Genomic DNA, 15,345 nt, shown 5'->3' on the forward strand with positions numbered 1-15,345 from the left:
AAATAGACAAAGCTTAATAAATAATGGTGTTATGTGTAGTAGAAAAAGTACATTCTGCTAAGAAATTAGTAATCGAAGAAAAGCCTCTTAAATGGATAATTGAGATTACAGAGGCAAAAGCATACAGATATGGTTTGATTATGGGATTTATGGCTTGATACCTAGGTATTTGCAAATGAATAATTTTTTTGTACTTTAATGCGTATGGATATAATATGGTTGCTTATCAATGCTAGTTTAACAAGATATCATGAAATGGCCTAGTGGTTAAAATACTTATGTTTCAAGTAAGCAACCTAGGTTCATATCCTTATAATATTTCAATTTTATACAATATTGGTTTTAAATATACGTAAATGGAATTAATTGAATAAATTATGAGATGAAGATAATTAATGTAAGTGGTGTGTTAAATAAGGTAAGTTTTTTTAATCAGTAGAAAAATGATTTTATTAAAATTTTTTAAAGAAGAAATGATAAGTCAACTTTTTAGCCCATTTTGCTATTCCAAATTACAAGGATGCCCAAAACAGTCCTTGCCCCATAGCCCCTTGCTTAGCTAAGGTGTCAGCTAAACCATTTGCACTCCTAACCCATTTAAATTCAACCACTATTCCTTCTGCAATTGTTTCCACTTCCCTTAGAATATACTTTAGGGATCAAGGAATATTCCAATTGGATTTAGCCCAGGATATGACTCCTTGTGAATCTCCTTCCATCTCAATCATCCTAAATCCCAACTACTTAGCTAATCTGAGGCCTTGTAATAAAGCCAACAGCTCAGCCTTCAAAGAATTTCCGAAGCCAATTGGTCCTGAGAAGATAGCCAATATCCTCCTCTCTGAATTTCTAATAACCACCCACCCCCCACTATTCCAGCCACACCCGGGTTTCCAAGAGAGCATCCATCAAAATTTAGTTTTACCTTGTTGCCTTCAGGGGGTTTCCAATCCATCCTTGTTCTACCCTTTGGTTCTTGATGACTGTGCTACTTCAGTCCAGGCTCGAAAGAAATCAGTTACTAAGAAGGTTTTGAAAATATCCAAAGTCTTCACCCAGAACACTACCTTTATTTTTATACTGTCTATCACCTCTTCGAAACTTCGGCTCTTTTCCAAGAAGATTCTACTATTTCTCTCTAACCATACCACCCAGTAGATTGCTGCCTTAGTGGATGTCCAATGCACTTTCCCCCTTTTCTTTGGTTGCCTCGAGAAGTTAGGGTTGAAGAGACCTTCCACATCCTGAGGTGGGACCACCTGCAGCCAAAAAGAGAACAAAGAACTCCCAAATTCTCAGCACAAAAGGACAGGAGAAGTAAATGAGATAAAATCTCGTCATTACCCCTATAAAGGAAGCACAGGTGAGGAGAGAGGCAAACAAAAGGCCTTATTTTCTGCAGCAAGTCACAAGTATTTACCTTACCAAGAAAATTTTCCCAGCAGCAAGCTTGAATTTTGAGTAGGCTAGGCTTATTCCAGATTTCTTAAACTGGGAAGTCCACCCCTTGAGAACTTGATGGGATGAGGGATTTAAAGAAAGATGTGCAAGTAAAGAGGCCATCAATAGAGGTCGACCAAATTCTAGAATCCTCAAGGGAAGAGTCCAAAGACACCTGCTTTAAGGTTTCAAGTAGGAGAATCAAGGATGAACATTCATTTTCCCTTAACCCCCTTCTGAGCCCCAAATTCCAGTTTAAACCAGTTGTAGAGGGGGTTCCCAACCTGGAGATGTTCTCCTTTGAGATGAGAAATGGAAAAGAGTTCAGGGAACAGGTCTTTAAGTGGACTTGGCCCCAACCAAAGGTCCTCCCAAAAACAAATTTTGTCACCTCCCGGGGAATTGGGTAGACTTCACTAATTGCTTTCCACGGAGACAAAAAAGAGTGGGGAGCAAGTTTAACATCCCAGCCATTACCTTCCAGACCATGAATGCTTACTATAACCTTGTGCCACAACCTCTCTCCCACAACGATTTACCTAGCAAAGCCATGTTTTTTAGGATAATATTCCCTAAACCTAACCCCCCCCTTCTTCCTTAGGTTTCCTAACTTGTTCCCACTTTATCAACTTTTTTCTTCTCTCATTTCCCAAAGAAAGCCCCCTCATATACTTCTCTAACTGCCCTACAATCCTAGTTTGGGAACTTGGGACATGGAAGATGAAAGGAAATAAATAGGAAGGTTTGCTAGTGTAATTCTCAATAGAGTAATTTTCCACCCAACAAAATGTAATTCCTCTTCCACAAGGCTAATTTCCTAGAGAACCTTTCCATCATTGGTTTCAAAACTCATCACTTCTATGATTTCCACCCAATGGCAAACCTATGTAAACTATTGACCAATCTCTAATCTCACAACCTAGAACCTCAGCAAAATTCTGCATTTCCCTATCTTCCGTGTTGATTCCTATAATCCATAGTTGTCAAGGCGACGCCTAGTCGACTAAGCGGTTTTCCATGGTCGCCTTGCCCAAACGCCATTGGTTTTGCATACTAGGCCCACCCAGAGACTTAGGCAGGTGCCTTATACATCTACCAAACTATTTTTTAAATTTATTGTTTTGATATTTTTATTGGCAGTTTAATTCTTTTAAAATAGAACTGGTTACATGCTATCATTTTATTATTAAGACAATACATACTAATAAGTTTTCTTTTGTCTCAAGAGTTTTTGTTTGATTGGAGAGGGAGGAGAAACGAAGCCTTCAAGCTCCAGAGTTTGTTCTTTTTTTTGAAAAAACAGGGGCTCCGCCCCTATACTCCTTCCCCATGACTGTTCTCAGTTGACAGTCGGTCAACTCAGTTCTATTTTTTGCTTTTTTCTTTTGAAAAAACAGGGGCCCCACCCCAATACTCCTCTCCTCCCTTCCTCCATTCATTGTTCTCAGTTTTTAACAGTCGAACCCCACTCTTCTACTCTTCTTCAGTTCTTCTTCCCTTCTTTAATTATTCTTCTTCTTTTCTTCTTCTCATTGAATAAAATTAGTATGTTTTGTACTCTTTTATTTATTATCAGTTTTTTTTCAAATACTTTTATATATCATTAATATATGTGGCTGAACTAAAAGTCTGAAACTTGATTGTATGACTGAAATGAAAATCTGAGATTTGATTATATGGCTGAATTTTTTTATTTAATTTCTATTGGTATATTGCAATATTGCATTTGCTGATTAGCATTACTACTTGCTTGCTTACTTAGGAAATATACGAGTATTGCACTATTGAATGAAATCTGATTATATCATATAGCTGAAATTAGCTTGCTTCAAATTTTTATTTAATTTCTATTTCTAACTGAATAATTGAATTATTGATTAGATTAATTGATTTCTGATTTAACATTATTTATTTTTTTATGTACTTATCAAAAAAATTATTATTTGTTATTATTAATTTATTAATTATTGTCAATGCTGTTTGCCCTTGGTCTTAGTCTTTTTCTCTTAGAGTCTTACTCATATTTCTCACTATTTAATTTAGGAATAAAATAGATTAACTATTTTCTAGTTTAACATTTTTGTTTGTTTTCTAATTTGTTTTATTTGCTGATTGGGTTTTTTTTTTCAATAGAAAAAGAGAATGACAACTAAAGAGGGAAGTGGCAGTGTTAGGCGTAAGGCTCAACCAAAGGACCTTGCATGGCAATATGCATTTTGGCATGATTTGGAAGATAAAAATGCAATTTCATGCTCATTATGTGGTAAAGTTGTTAAAGGAGGAATAAAAAAGATAAAACAGCATTTGATTGGGGGATATGGGGATGTTACTAAATGTCTCAAAACTACTGCAAGTATTGCCAAGGAGATGCAAGAATATATGCAAAAGAATAAGAGGAAGAAACCATCGGATGATTTTACAATTAAAGATAACTGTGAGACATGGGAGCAGATTGTATCTAAAAGGAGTTCCAACAATCAAAGTAATCAACCCATAGAAGTAGGTGTCTCCATTTTAAGTGGAAAGAGCATTCCAACTTCAAATACCCCACCAAAAAAGAAGGAAAATGTCAGAGGACCTAAGGATAGTTTTGTGAGACCAAGTCTAAAAGAAGTTGTTGAAGCGAGGCATAAAGGACAATTGGTTCAAACAAGCATTGAAAGTCATTTGATGAAGGAAGAAAGGAAAAAAGTAAATGAATATGTAGCAAAGTGGTTTTATCAAGCTGGGATTCCTTTCAATATGGTGAAATTGATAAGTTTTGAAGTTATGGTTGAAGCAATTGCACAATTTGGGTCCGGATAAAAGCCTCCAAGTTACCATGAGTTACGAGAGCCACTCTTGAAAGGGGAGGTTGAGAAAACAAAGCAAATGTACAAGGAGTATGAGGCTTCTTGGAAGACTTATGGTTGTACCATCATGTCTAATGGATGGATGGAAAAAAGGCAAAGATCTTTGATCAATTTTTTGGTGAATTCTCCTGAAGGGACTTTTTTTCTAACATCAGCTGATGCATCAAATGAAGTCCATAATGCAACTTTTTTGTTTGAGTTGATTAATAAAGTTGTTGAGGAAATAGGGGGAGGAACATACAGTGCAAGTGGTCACTGATAACCACTCTACTTGTGTTGTTGTCGGTGATCTTTTAAGATTGAAGAGGAAGAATTTATTTTGGACTCCTTGTGTTGCTCATTGTCTAGACCTTATGTTGGAAGACATTAGAGAATTGAGGTCTACTAAAAGTTGTATTGCCAGGACAAGACAAGTAACTACTTTTATTTATAGGCATCCTCTTCTTGCACGCATGAGGGAAAAAACAAATGGAAGATATCTTGTATGATGTGCAGTTATAAGGTTTGCCACCTCTTTTCTAACTTAACAAAGTTTGTATACTTTCAAGGAGCCCTTGCGTGCTTTATTTGTTGGTGATGTGTGGAAAAAGAGTAAATGAGCTAACAAATCAAATGGACTAAAAGTATCAAGCACTGTGCTTTTTGTTGGGTTTTGGAAAAATGTAAGAATTGGACTAAAAGAAAATTGTGGAGGTTTTACAATTGGTTGATGGTGATGAGAAACCCGCAATGGGTTATTTTTACTAAGCAATGGAGTGACCAAGAGAGAAAATAAAAGAAAATTTTAGTGGAAAAGAAAGGGAGTATAAGCCCATTTTAGACATTTTTGATAGGTGTTGGACTACTATGATGCAACATCCATTGCACCTTGCTAGTATTTTTCTCAATCGAGCCATTTATTATAAGGCTAAAGCACAAGATGAAGCATCGGTTGGAAAGTTTGAAATGGGCTTTCTAGATTGCATTGAAAGAATGGTCAATGATATTGAAACTCAAAACAGGATCTCTCATCAATTGGAAGAGTATAAGCACACCTGTAGTGCTTTCTCTAAAGAATTGGCAATTAGGCAACATGAAACAAAGCAACCAAGTAAAATAACCTCTTTTCTTGAAACTTATATTTATATTTTATTCTTGTTATTTTAAATTTATATTGTCTTAATTCTTTTTTTTCTATTTTGTAGCTGATTGGTGGCATAGCTATGGACATTGCACCCCAGACCTTAGGCGTATTGCATTACGCATATTAGGTCTTACATGCGCTTCTTCTGCTTGTGAGCACAATTGGAGCACTTTTGAGCATGTAATTTCTAAGTAATGGACCTAATGGTTGGTTTTGTGAAAAAATTATTTATGAAAGTTAAAATACTTATTTTTATAGTTTTTCTTATTTTGTTGTGAATGTAGATTCATACAAAAAAAGAGGAATAGGCTTGACCAAAAGAGGCTCAATGATCTTGTATTTGTTCAATACAACCAATGCCTCCGAGAAAGATTTACAACGAGGCATGCAAATCCAAAGCAAATTGACCCTATCTGCTTTGAGGATGAAGATGAAACTAGTGAATGGTTGACTACTTGATTGGGAAAGATCCCTCAAATGACTTGGTCTATGAAGGGTGTGATTTTACATGGACTCAACTTGATGAAGAATTAGGGGCATCTGAAATCCTTTAAGGGTAAAATAGGCCAAGGAGAAGTGGACGTGGACATGGACATGGAAATGCAAGTGGGGGTGCAAGTAGAGGTACAGGTACAGGTGGAGGTGGAGGTGGTCATGGGAGAGGCAAGTCTGGAAGACAAGATAAAGGCAAAAATGTTGTTCAAGAAGAAGAAGACTTGATGTGGGACAAAGATATGGAAGATAATGAAGATAAAGAAGAAGATATTGAAGTTTAAGATGATCATGATGATGACGATGATAGTGATGATGACGAGGACGAAGATGTTGATTATGGTGCTAATGATGTTGGTGCATTCAATGGAGGTGTTGGTGGTTTTTACTTCTTAGACACTCCAATTAATTACAGAATAGAGAGTTTTCTTTAAAGATTGCCTATAACACATTTAAAGTTTTAAACTTCATATTTAATTTTTTGTGGATTTGTGGAAATGAATGATGATTTATACTTCATTATATGTTATTATGCTTTTTTATTTTTTAATGGTTTCATGACTTTCATCTTATTATTTCTTAATTGGCTACTTCCTAGTTCCTACATAAACTACCAGGCATCAACCAAGGTATGTATTTTAATCCTTAAAGGATTGATATTGCATTCTTATGAAATTTTTTATTTTTGTTGTAGTGCTTCTTCCATTTGTTAATGGCAAAATTGATATCCTACTGATTGATTAATTCTTTTAATTTGTTTTCTTATTGAAGGCAAAGTTGTAGAAAAAAGGATACTCAAAGTCAACACTCAATCATCCAAAAGGTATGGTTTTATGAAACTAAATTTTTAAATTATAAGTGTTTTTACTTTTTTAGTGTTGCCATGTTAGACTTATTACTCTCACTTCACTTGCTTGATTGCTTATTTTTTTGATCAGCCACTTGTTTGATTGCTTATTTCTTTTAATTCAAATGTTCAACTTTTATGTTTTCACATGAAAATTGCACTTATATGAAAGATTTTATTGATTATGCTTAGTGTAATGTGTAGTTAGTAAGTAAATATAACTTACAAAATAGTTTAGGTCCTTTAGGAAGTGTAAAAATCTATAAATTTTATATTTATAGATTCCTTCGCCTAGGCACCCCGCCTAGGCACCTAGGTGCCCTATGGTTGCCTAGCCTCGCCTATTCGTCTTGACAACTATGCTAAAATCCCACTTTTGCCCAAATTGATTTTCAAGTTTGTCAGTCCCACAACTTCATCAACCAACAACTTCAAATTTCTCATTGTTTCCACATCTACACCCTTACAGAAAAAACAAATGTATCATCAACTAATTGGAGGTGGGAGACTACCACTTGATTTCTTCCAGTTCTCCACCCCCAATTCAAACCCTGTAGGTTTACTTTTACCACCAATCTACTTAGAACCTCTACCAGTATAGTGAAAAGAAAAGGGGACAGTGGATCTCCTTGTCTTAAACCACATTTGGCTAGGAAGAAATCTTTTGCCACTCCATTAATAAGAATTGAGTAATGAACTAAGCTAACACACCCCTTGATCCACTTTCTCCACTTTGGCCCAAACTCGAATTTCTCTAGGGCTTCCAACAACACTTACCAAACCACTAGGTCATAGGCTTTCTCTAAATCCACCTTGCAAACCAGACATTTCTCTCTACTTTTCCTCTTTTCACCACGCATTCATTAGCCACCAAAATTTGATCAACAATCTATCTTCCACAAAAACCCCTTGAAAAGGAGAGATCACCGAGGAAGGACCATTTTCAACCTCTCAGACAAGACCTTTGAGATGATTTTATAAAAAATTCCAATTAGGCTTATTGGTCTATAGTCTTTTGGGGTTTTTGCCCCATTCTTTTTTGGGATCAAGGCAATAAAAGTGGCATTTACCCCAAGGGGGATCCCCCCCTTTGTGGAAAAATTCATTAAAGAAGAGATTTGTTTTCAAAAAATCCCAACATTCCTGGTAGAAAGCCCCATTGAATAACCATATGAGCCTAGGGCTTTTGATCTCTCCATCGAGAAAAATGATTCCTTAATCTCTTCCAATGAAAATCTCCTTTCCAATAATTGTGCTTGGTTCACTATCACTCTATTCTAATCCAAATCTGGTAGGCTTGTACTTCCACCGATTGGGCCTGCAAAAAGGCTTTAAAATGATTTACAAAGATCCTTATTATCTCCTAACCCTCCACCTCCACACTGTGAATGGTATTTTTCTTTCTTCTGCCATTTTCCAGAGATAATGGGTATTAATTAAGGTAATTAAATTTGGATTTTAAATTTGAAAAAGGATAACAATAATAGGATATGCCAAATAATAATCAAGTGGGACGAGTCGGGACGGGTTAAAAGGGTTTGGGAGGGAGTGGGTTTGGGCAATTGGGAGGAAAAGCTAAACGGGTTTGGGATCAAGGATACCTAAACAGGGCTTAGTCAAGTCAAGCAGCGAGCTCCGCTTTTAGAGTGAAGTGAGCCGCACTGGCCTATTACGTTTTTCAGCAGCAAGTATTGGGCGACGCCTACATGCGCTTGCATTCTAGATTGTGTGGCGCCTATGCACACAGTGAACTGTAATTGTGAAAAGACTGGAAAATCTGGCCAAATAAGGTGATGGTCCTATAGAGGAACAACAACAATCTTGTAGGAGGAGGAGGAGCTAATTCGGACAGAATCGAAGCGAGGAAATTCTGAGTTCATGCCACAATGATCTATATGCAAGGGGGCTGGGCTGGCTGCTCTGTTATATGCATAGTGATGTATAGTGCTGTATCTATATTTTGATACTTAAAAGTTCAAATCTACTTTTAAACCCATGCTCATGCCTCTTCTAGGACCTGCCTAGGGGATGCAGTGCCTAGTTGACTTTGTTAAATTTTTTAAATTGTTATTCTTCTTTCTTTAATCAATATTTGCAGGAAACTGTGGCTAACCTTTTGTGTTTACTTGATAATGTCTGCTTGGACTCTCCTAAGCAGGACAGTAGAGTTTGGTTTCCACATCCCAAATGTGTTTTTTCTTTCTTTTTTTTTTTTTTGGTCAGTAACTGAAAATCAAATTACAACAGAAGACCACAAACAACCAAATAAGAAGGAAAACCAAAACAAGAGACAAAGCTCAGAAACAAAATTACAAATTACAACTGCCCACCCGGCCCAGGGCATCCCCAAACTAGACTTTCCCTACCTACAACCTGCTCTTGCCAAAAAAGTCAGCCAGCCTATTGGAGCTTCTTGGTGTCCACCTGAATGAGGCATTCTTTATTTGGGAGGCACCTAAAGATTGAACTTGCCTTACTGATCAAAAAAAAAAGATTGAACTTGCCTTACTAAAGTCCTGACTTTCCAAGGAATCTGAACAGTTACTTTCTTTATTTGGGTGCAGGTGGACCTTGCCAACAAAGGTAAATCATTTCTTTGATCCTTCTACCTTTTTTATGGCCGAAGAAACAAGGAAGAACTATGTGGAGATGTATAAGAGTAGCTTCAGTTTGGACCATTAGGAAGAAAGAAATTCTAGAACTTTCCTAGAAAAGGAAATAAGTTTGGAAATGGTTAAAGAATACATTTTAACAAGAGAATCCATTGGTTAAAAACCTTGAATAATTTCTCATTGTTTTTTTCTTTTTTTTTTTTTGATAGACAATAATTTCTCATTGTTCTCCTTTGATGACTTTGGAGGAACTGGATTTAGGTGCAAGAGTTCCCTTAGGAAGGAAAAAGCAGTTATAGATTGGTAGCCCCATCCAGATGGTTTTGTAAAACTTAATTTTGTTGGAAGCAGTCAAGGCAATCCAGGCCCTTAAAGAGTTTGGGGGGGGGTATAAGGGATAAGGAAGGACATATCCTTGCCCTTTTCTCAGGACAAGTGGAAAAGGGGAACTCAACTAGAGCTAAACTGTTAGCAGCTTTGCAAGAATTGAAATCGCCAACGAGCTGAACATGGATAATTTGATGACTGAAGGTGATACTATAGTGGTAGTGAGGTAGTTAAGAGATTCAGAATCTATGACTTGGAGCTACATAAATGAAATTAGAAAATTCAAATGGCTAACAAGAAACATGATTTTGAGAATAAATTGGGTGAGGACTGCTAATGCATTAATGAATACCTTAGCTAAGCAAGGGGTCAATAGGGATATGTTGTATTGGGCTCATTTGTAAGCTGATTTTGTTATTATTATGAGGGGAGAGGTCGCATCTCATGTCTCTCCCAGTGATGTTTGTACAGGATAATATTTTGATTAATAAATCTCATTTTATCTATCAAAAAAAAATCATTTCCATGAAGCTAATTCACAAGTGTTTCTTAATTATGCACAAAACAGAGTTTCCTTCAAGGCTTCAACCATAGACTCTTGTTAAAATGGAAAACTTAATCCAAGAACATGATTTCTCATCACAGGTTGCCATTATAAAATGGCAGTAAAAGATACATTTCACAGAAACCACATACATAACATACATGCACAATTCTACCTTGAGTAGAAGCATGTTCAACATCTTTCTCCATTTTCCCCACACGATGAATAGCAGCCTTACATTTGTTCAAAGCAGTGTCTTCTTTGAAATGTTCATCATGTACAGATTGAAATGCAGTAACTATTTTTTCAGGCATACCTCCAACAGCCAATTTCTGTATTCAGGAAGGCCACACATTAGATACATCAAACTTTCCCAATTGAAAACAAACAAAATAAAGATGTCAATTAAAAATCAAAACAAAATATATGTTGATTAAATGAAAATGCAAAAACAAGTAAATTATAAGAAATCAAATTCAGAGAAAATTCTTACTATTCTGACTGAGTGGGCATCCTTCCTCACTATCTTGATGGGATTCGAGCTTTTTCCATTGTTGTCAAATAGAGGAGGGTTTTTACCCAACATTTCATCTTTAAGATTTCGACCACGAGATCCAAAAACTTTCCTTTCTTCCCATATGTCTACCTGGAATTTTGGCCCAACAAATAAGTTTAACTAGCATACAAATCTAATAATGCATTCCATCTGTTAAATTGAAAAGTAAGATTCACAAGCCTAGTACCACGCCTTGTTCAAAGCATGTTTCTGTTTACTAGATAGTAACTAGTAAGGCAAAACATATCAAATAGAAAAAAGAATATACAATTCATGAATGTACCCACCCCACAACAAAATGGGGTAGCTAAGAGAAAGAATTGTCACATTTTGGAAACTGTTCGATCCCTTATGCACCATATGAATGTACCCAAACCTTTTTGGAGTGATGTTGCGCTTACATCTTGCTTTCTAATTAACCGGATGCCCACGTCCATCCTTGATGATCATTCTCCTTTCACCACTTTGTTTCCTACCTTGTCTCCGTTTCCCCTTTCTCCTCAGGTTTTTGGGTGTGTCTGTTTTGTTCATAATCTAGGATTGGGAAGGGACAAGTTAGATGTCCGATCCATTAAGTGTATCTTCCTTGGCTATTCCCGGACTCAGAAAGGGTATAAGTGTTATAATCCTAGTTCTCGGCGTTCCTTTGTGTGTGTTGATGTTACTTTCTTTGAGTCCGCTCCGTTTTTCTCGGGGTCAGGTGATATTTCTTCTTCCCCACCTCCTCCTCCTCTTCCAGTTCTAGTTGCGGATCCCATTCCACTGGTTCCAGTTGTGACCAAGTCTTTGCCTCCGGTGCCACCTCTCGTTGAACCGCCACCTATTCGTCAAGTGTATACACATCGCCAACATGTACCAACTCCTCCAGCTCCATCATCGTCGACAGGTCCAGCAATTGTTCCCACACCAGCCCCAACCCCAGTTTCTGAACTTGATCTTCCCGTTGTCTTGCGGAAAGGTAAACACAGTTGCACCCTTCATCCTATTTCTAATTATGTTTCTCTCACTCACCTTTCTGCTTCCCATCGCTAGTTTATCTCCTCATTATCCTCTATTGTTGTTCCTACGGATGTCTAGGAAGCTCTTGCCTCTCCAGGGTGGCGCCATGCAATGGAAGAACTCTCTACTCTAGCTCATAATCATACATGGGACCTCACCACACTTCCTCCTGGTAAGCAGGTTGTTGATTGTAAGTGGGTATACATTGTTAGGTATTTACCTGATGGTAGTGTAGAGCGGTTAAAAATTAGACTGGTTGCCAAAGGGCACTCCCAAACATATGGTATTGACTACACGGAGACCTTCTCTCTGGTTGCTAAGATTGGTTCAGTTCATGTTGTGATAGCTCTAGCTGCTATGTATGATTGGCCTCTCTTTCAGCTTGACATCAAGAATGCTTTCTTACATGGTGATCTACTTGAGAAAGTCTATATGGAGCAACCACTGGGGTTTGTTGCTCAGGAGGAGGATGGTAAGGTGTGCAGACTAAAGAAGGCCATTTATGGACTTAAACAGTCTCCCCGTGCGTGGTTTGGTAGGTTCAATAAGGTGGTAAAGAAGTTTGGTATGAAACAATGCCAGGTTGATCAATCAGTCTTCAGTCATGACTCTCAGGCTGGAAAGGTCCTATTGGTGGTATATGTAGATGATATTGTCAGTACTGGGAATGATAGATTGGGAATTGATAGGTTGAAGATCTTTCTGTAGGAACACTTTCAGACAAAGGACCTTGGTAAACTAAAGTATTTCTTGGGGATAGAAGTAGCAAGGTCTAAGCATGGTATTATTTTGTGCCGGAGGAAATATATTCTTGATTTATTGGAAGAAATGGGATTGTTAGGCACCAAACTAGATGAAACACCTATGGAATCAAATACTAAGTTAAGCAATGATATGGGTGAAGAATTTGAAGATCCTGGAAGGTACAGGCGGTTGGTGGGTTAAACTACCTAACCATTACTGGGCCAGATATTTCATTTGTGGTTAGTGTGGTAAGTCAGTTCATGCAGAAACCTTGGGTTCCACATTGGGATGCAAGTCTAAGGATTGTAAGGTATTTAAAGAGGGCTCCGGGAAGTGGCTTGATATATAGAAGTGGAGGAAAACTTGAAATAGAAGGATATACTGATGCTGATTGGGTTGGTTCTATATCTGACAAGAGATCCACTACAGGCTATTATACTTTCCTTGGGGGTAATCTGGTGACATGGAAAAGTAAGAAACAGACAATTGTGGCAAGAACCAGTGCAGAGGCAGAATATAGATCTATGGCACATACTACTTGTGAATTAGTGTGGCTGAGAAATCTTTTACAAGAGATTGATATCAAAAAAAAAAAAAAATCTTCTACAAGAGATGGGATATCTATTGACACTCCAATGAAGCTCTATTGTGACAATCAAGTTGCAATCCATATCTCTTCTAATCCAGTGTTTCATGAGAGAACCAAGCATTAGAAGTTGATTGTCACTTTGTGAGAGAGAAGGTGCTGAGTGGAGTGATAGATACTGCATATGTTAACACAGGAAACCAATGGGCAGACCTGTTCACCAAAGGGTTGAGTCGGGGGAGAGTGGACTACATATGTAACAAGATGGGACTATATAATATATACTCACCAGCTTGAAGGGGAGTGTTAATGTCGATTGTGTAGGGGTATTTTAGTCTTTATATTTATGTTTAAGTTGTTGATGTGTAATGTTCTATTAGTAGTTGTGTCCCTTACTTAAGTAGGGACAAAGGAATCTTTTTGTTCTTGAATAGAAACATATAAATTAAACCTGGCCGACTAGAGAGATGTATTATTCTCTCTTGTTCGAACTAGAATTCTCCTCTATTTTCTTATCTTCTCATCTTTCTTACTTCTACAGTCCTTATTCTAACAGAATTCAAGAGCAGATTAGATTATAATAGCATATTTCTATTTCCTAGATAGTAACTAGTAAGGCAAAAAGTATCAAATAGAAAAAAGAACATACAATTCACAAACAGGTTTTGTGGCCCAAGCAATAGACTGGAACACACATTCCATCTGTTAAATTGAAAAGTAAGAATCACAAGCCTAGTACCACTCATTGTTCAAAGCATGTTTCTGTTTCCTAGATAGTAACTAGTAAGGCAAAAAGTATCAAATAGAAAAAAGAATATACAATTCATAGACAGGCTTTGTGGCCCAAGCAATAGACTGGAGAAAAAAAAAAAGATATGGAGAAACAACTGGCAAAACAAAAAGGAACCACACCCTGCCAACCCCCATGCTCCATACAAGTTGCATACAATCATCAATAAAGGCATCTCCTTACCGAACAAACTAACCAGAACAACTCCCACCCATCAATCAACTCGCTCCTTGGAAAGAAAAAGAAAGTTAAATTACATTGACCCCCAATGTACATTAGGGGGTCTGACAGTCCCCTGTACTATTCTTTGCAACACTCAGCTACTTATACCTTCTTATCACAACAAATAACCCCTTCCATCACTATTCTGTCAAAGGAGTTAACAGTATTACCCATTTGCATCTCATGTGCATTTTCGGATGTTTTTAAAATCTTAAAATGCCCTTATATTACATTAGAGAAAAATTTTTCTTTTTACCCATTTCATATTACTGAAAGAGATATTTCTAATAAAGATTTTCTAACTAAAGATCTAGACCATTTGACTCATGCTCAAGATCAATCAACTGATATTGAAAATCTGAGTGATGATGTTAATGCGTAATCTAGGCCATAGAAGTGGTATAGTAAATGACATCAAACAATCAAATTTTCAAAAAATACAAGCCATGTAAATGGTGTAGAAAATTAACCCAAGGATTCAGGCTAACAAAGTGGTCTATTAGGATCAGTGATTCAGTGCACTAACCTCAAACCATCCAAATGATCTACTAAGGTTCAGCAACTCTAGGGCATCGTAAATGTACCAGATCAACACAAAAATATAGGCTATCAAAATGTCTCCTAAGAGCTAAGAATTAATCTAGGCCATCCAAGCGATATACCAAGATTTCAACTACACTTGGCCATTCAAGCAACGCACCAAATTTTCTATAAAAAAATCTGTCAAATAAAATGATATACCAAGCAACACCCAAAAGCTGGGTCATCAAAATGACACCCCACGATCAATCAACTAATCCCAACCATCCAAATGTTGATAGATAGATAAATAATGATGTACAAAGTAACCCAAACATCTGCACCGTCAAAAAGGTCAGCCAACTAATCATATATTCCATGGTTAACAATTTTGATATCAACGGACATTTCACCAAGCAGAGATGGGGGAATTTTGAGGATATTTCACTAATTTCTCTGCCCTCTCACAAAGATTTACTAAAAAAAAATCATTTTCTGAGTCAATTCTTGGACGTTAGCTACAAAGCAGTTCAGAGGCATCTTGTTAGAAGATTTAGAGAGAAACCTAGGGCAGGTTATGGGTCCTTCAAATGGCTACTGCTAACAATGTTAACCTGGGCCCAAGAGCCCCTTTGGAGAACATTCTTCAGTTTGATGGCAGTTGTGTTTGTGTTAGTCAGTCTGTCAAGTCA

At 37.1% G+C, this 15,345-nt stretch overlaps 1 protein-coding gene and 1 pseudogene across 4 annotated transcripts in view; one reads left to right on the plus strand and one right to left on the minus strand.

The window, feature by feature from the left end:
- Window positions 1–15,345, minus strand: part of LOC104607642 (uncharacterized) — a 62,432-nt gene that overhangs the window by 25,184 nt on the left and 21,903 nt on the right. For all 4 annotated transcript variants that reach the window (XM_010273318.3, XM_010273319.3, XM_088899241.1 and 1 more), the window contains 2 exons: window positions 10,731–10,883; window positions 10,413–10,569 (listed from right to left, as the gene is read on the minus strand). In XM_010273318.3, the coding sequence (XP_010271620.1) occupies window positions 10,413–10,569; window positions 10,731–10,883 (310 nt within the window). The remainder of the gene's footprint in view (window positions 1–10,412; window positions 10,570–10,730; window positions 10,884–15,345) is intronic.
- On the plus strand, window positions 4,204–6,258 carry LOC148802282 (uncharacterized; annotated as a pseudogene).

The sequence above is a fragment of the Nelumbo nucifera genome, chromosome 2, assembly GCF_055504915.1.
Source record: "Nelumbo nucifera cultivar China Antique chromosome 2, China Antique-T2T, whole genome shotgun sequence".
Classification (NCBI taxonomy): domain Eukaryota; kingdom Viridiplantae; phylum Streptophyta; class Magnoliopsida; order Proteales; family Nelumbonaceae; genus Nelumbo; species Nelumbo nucifera.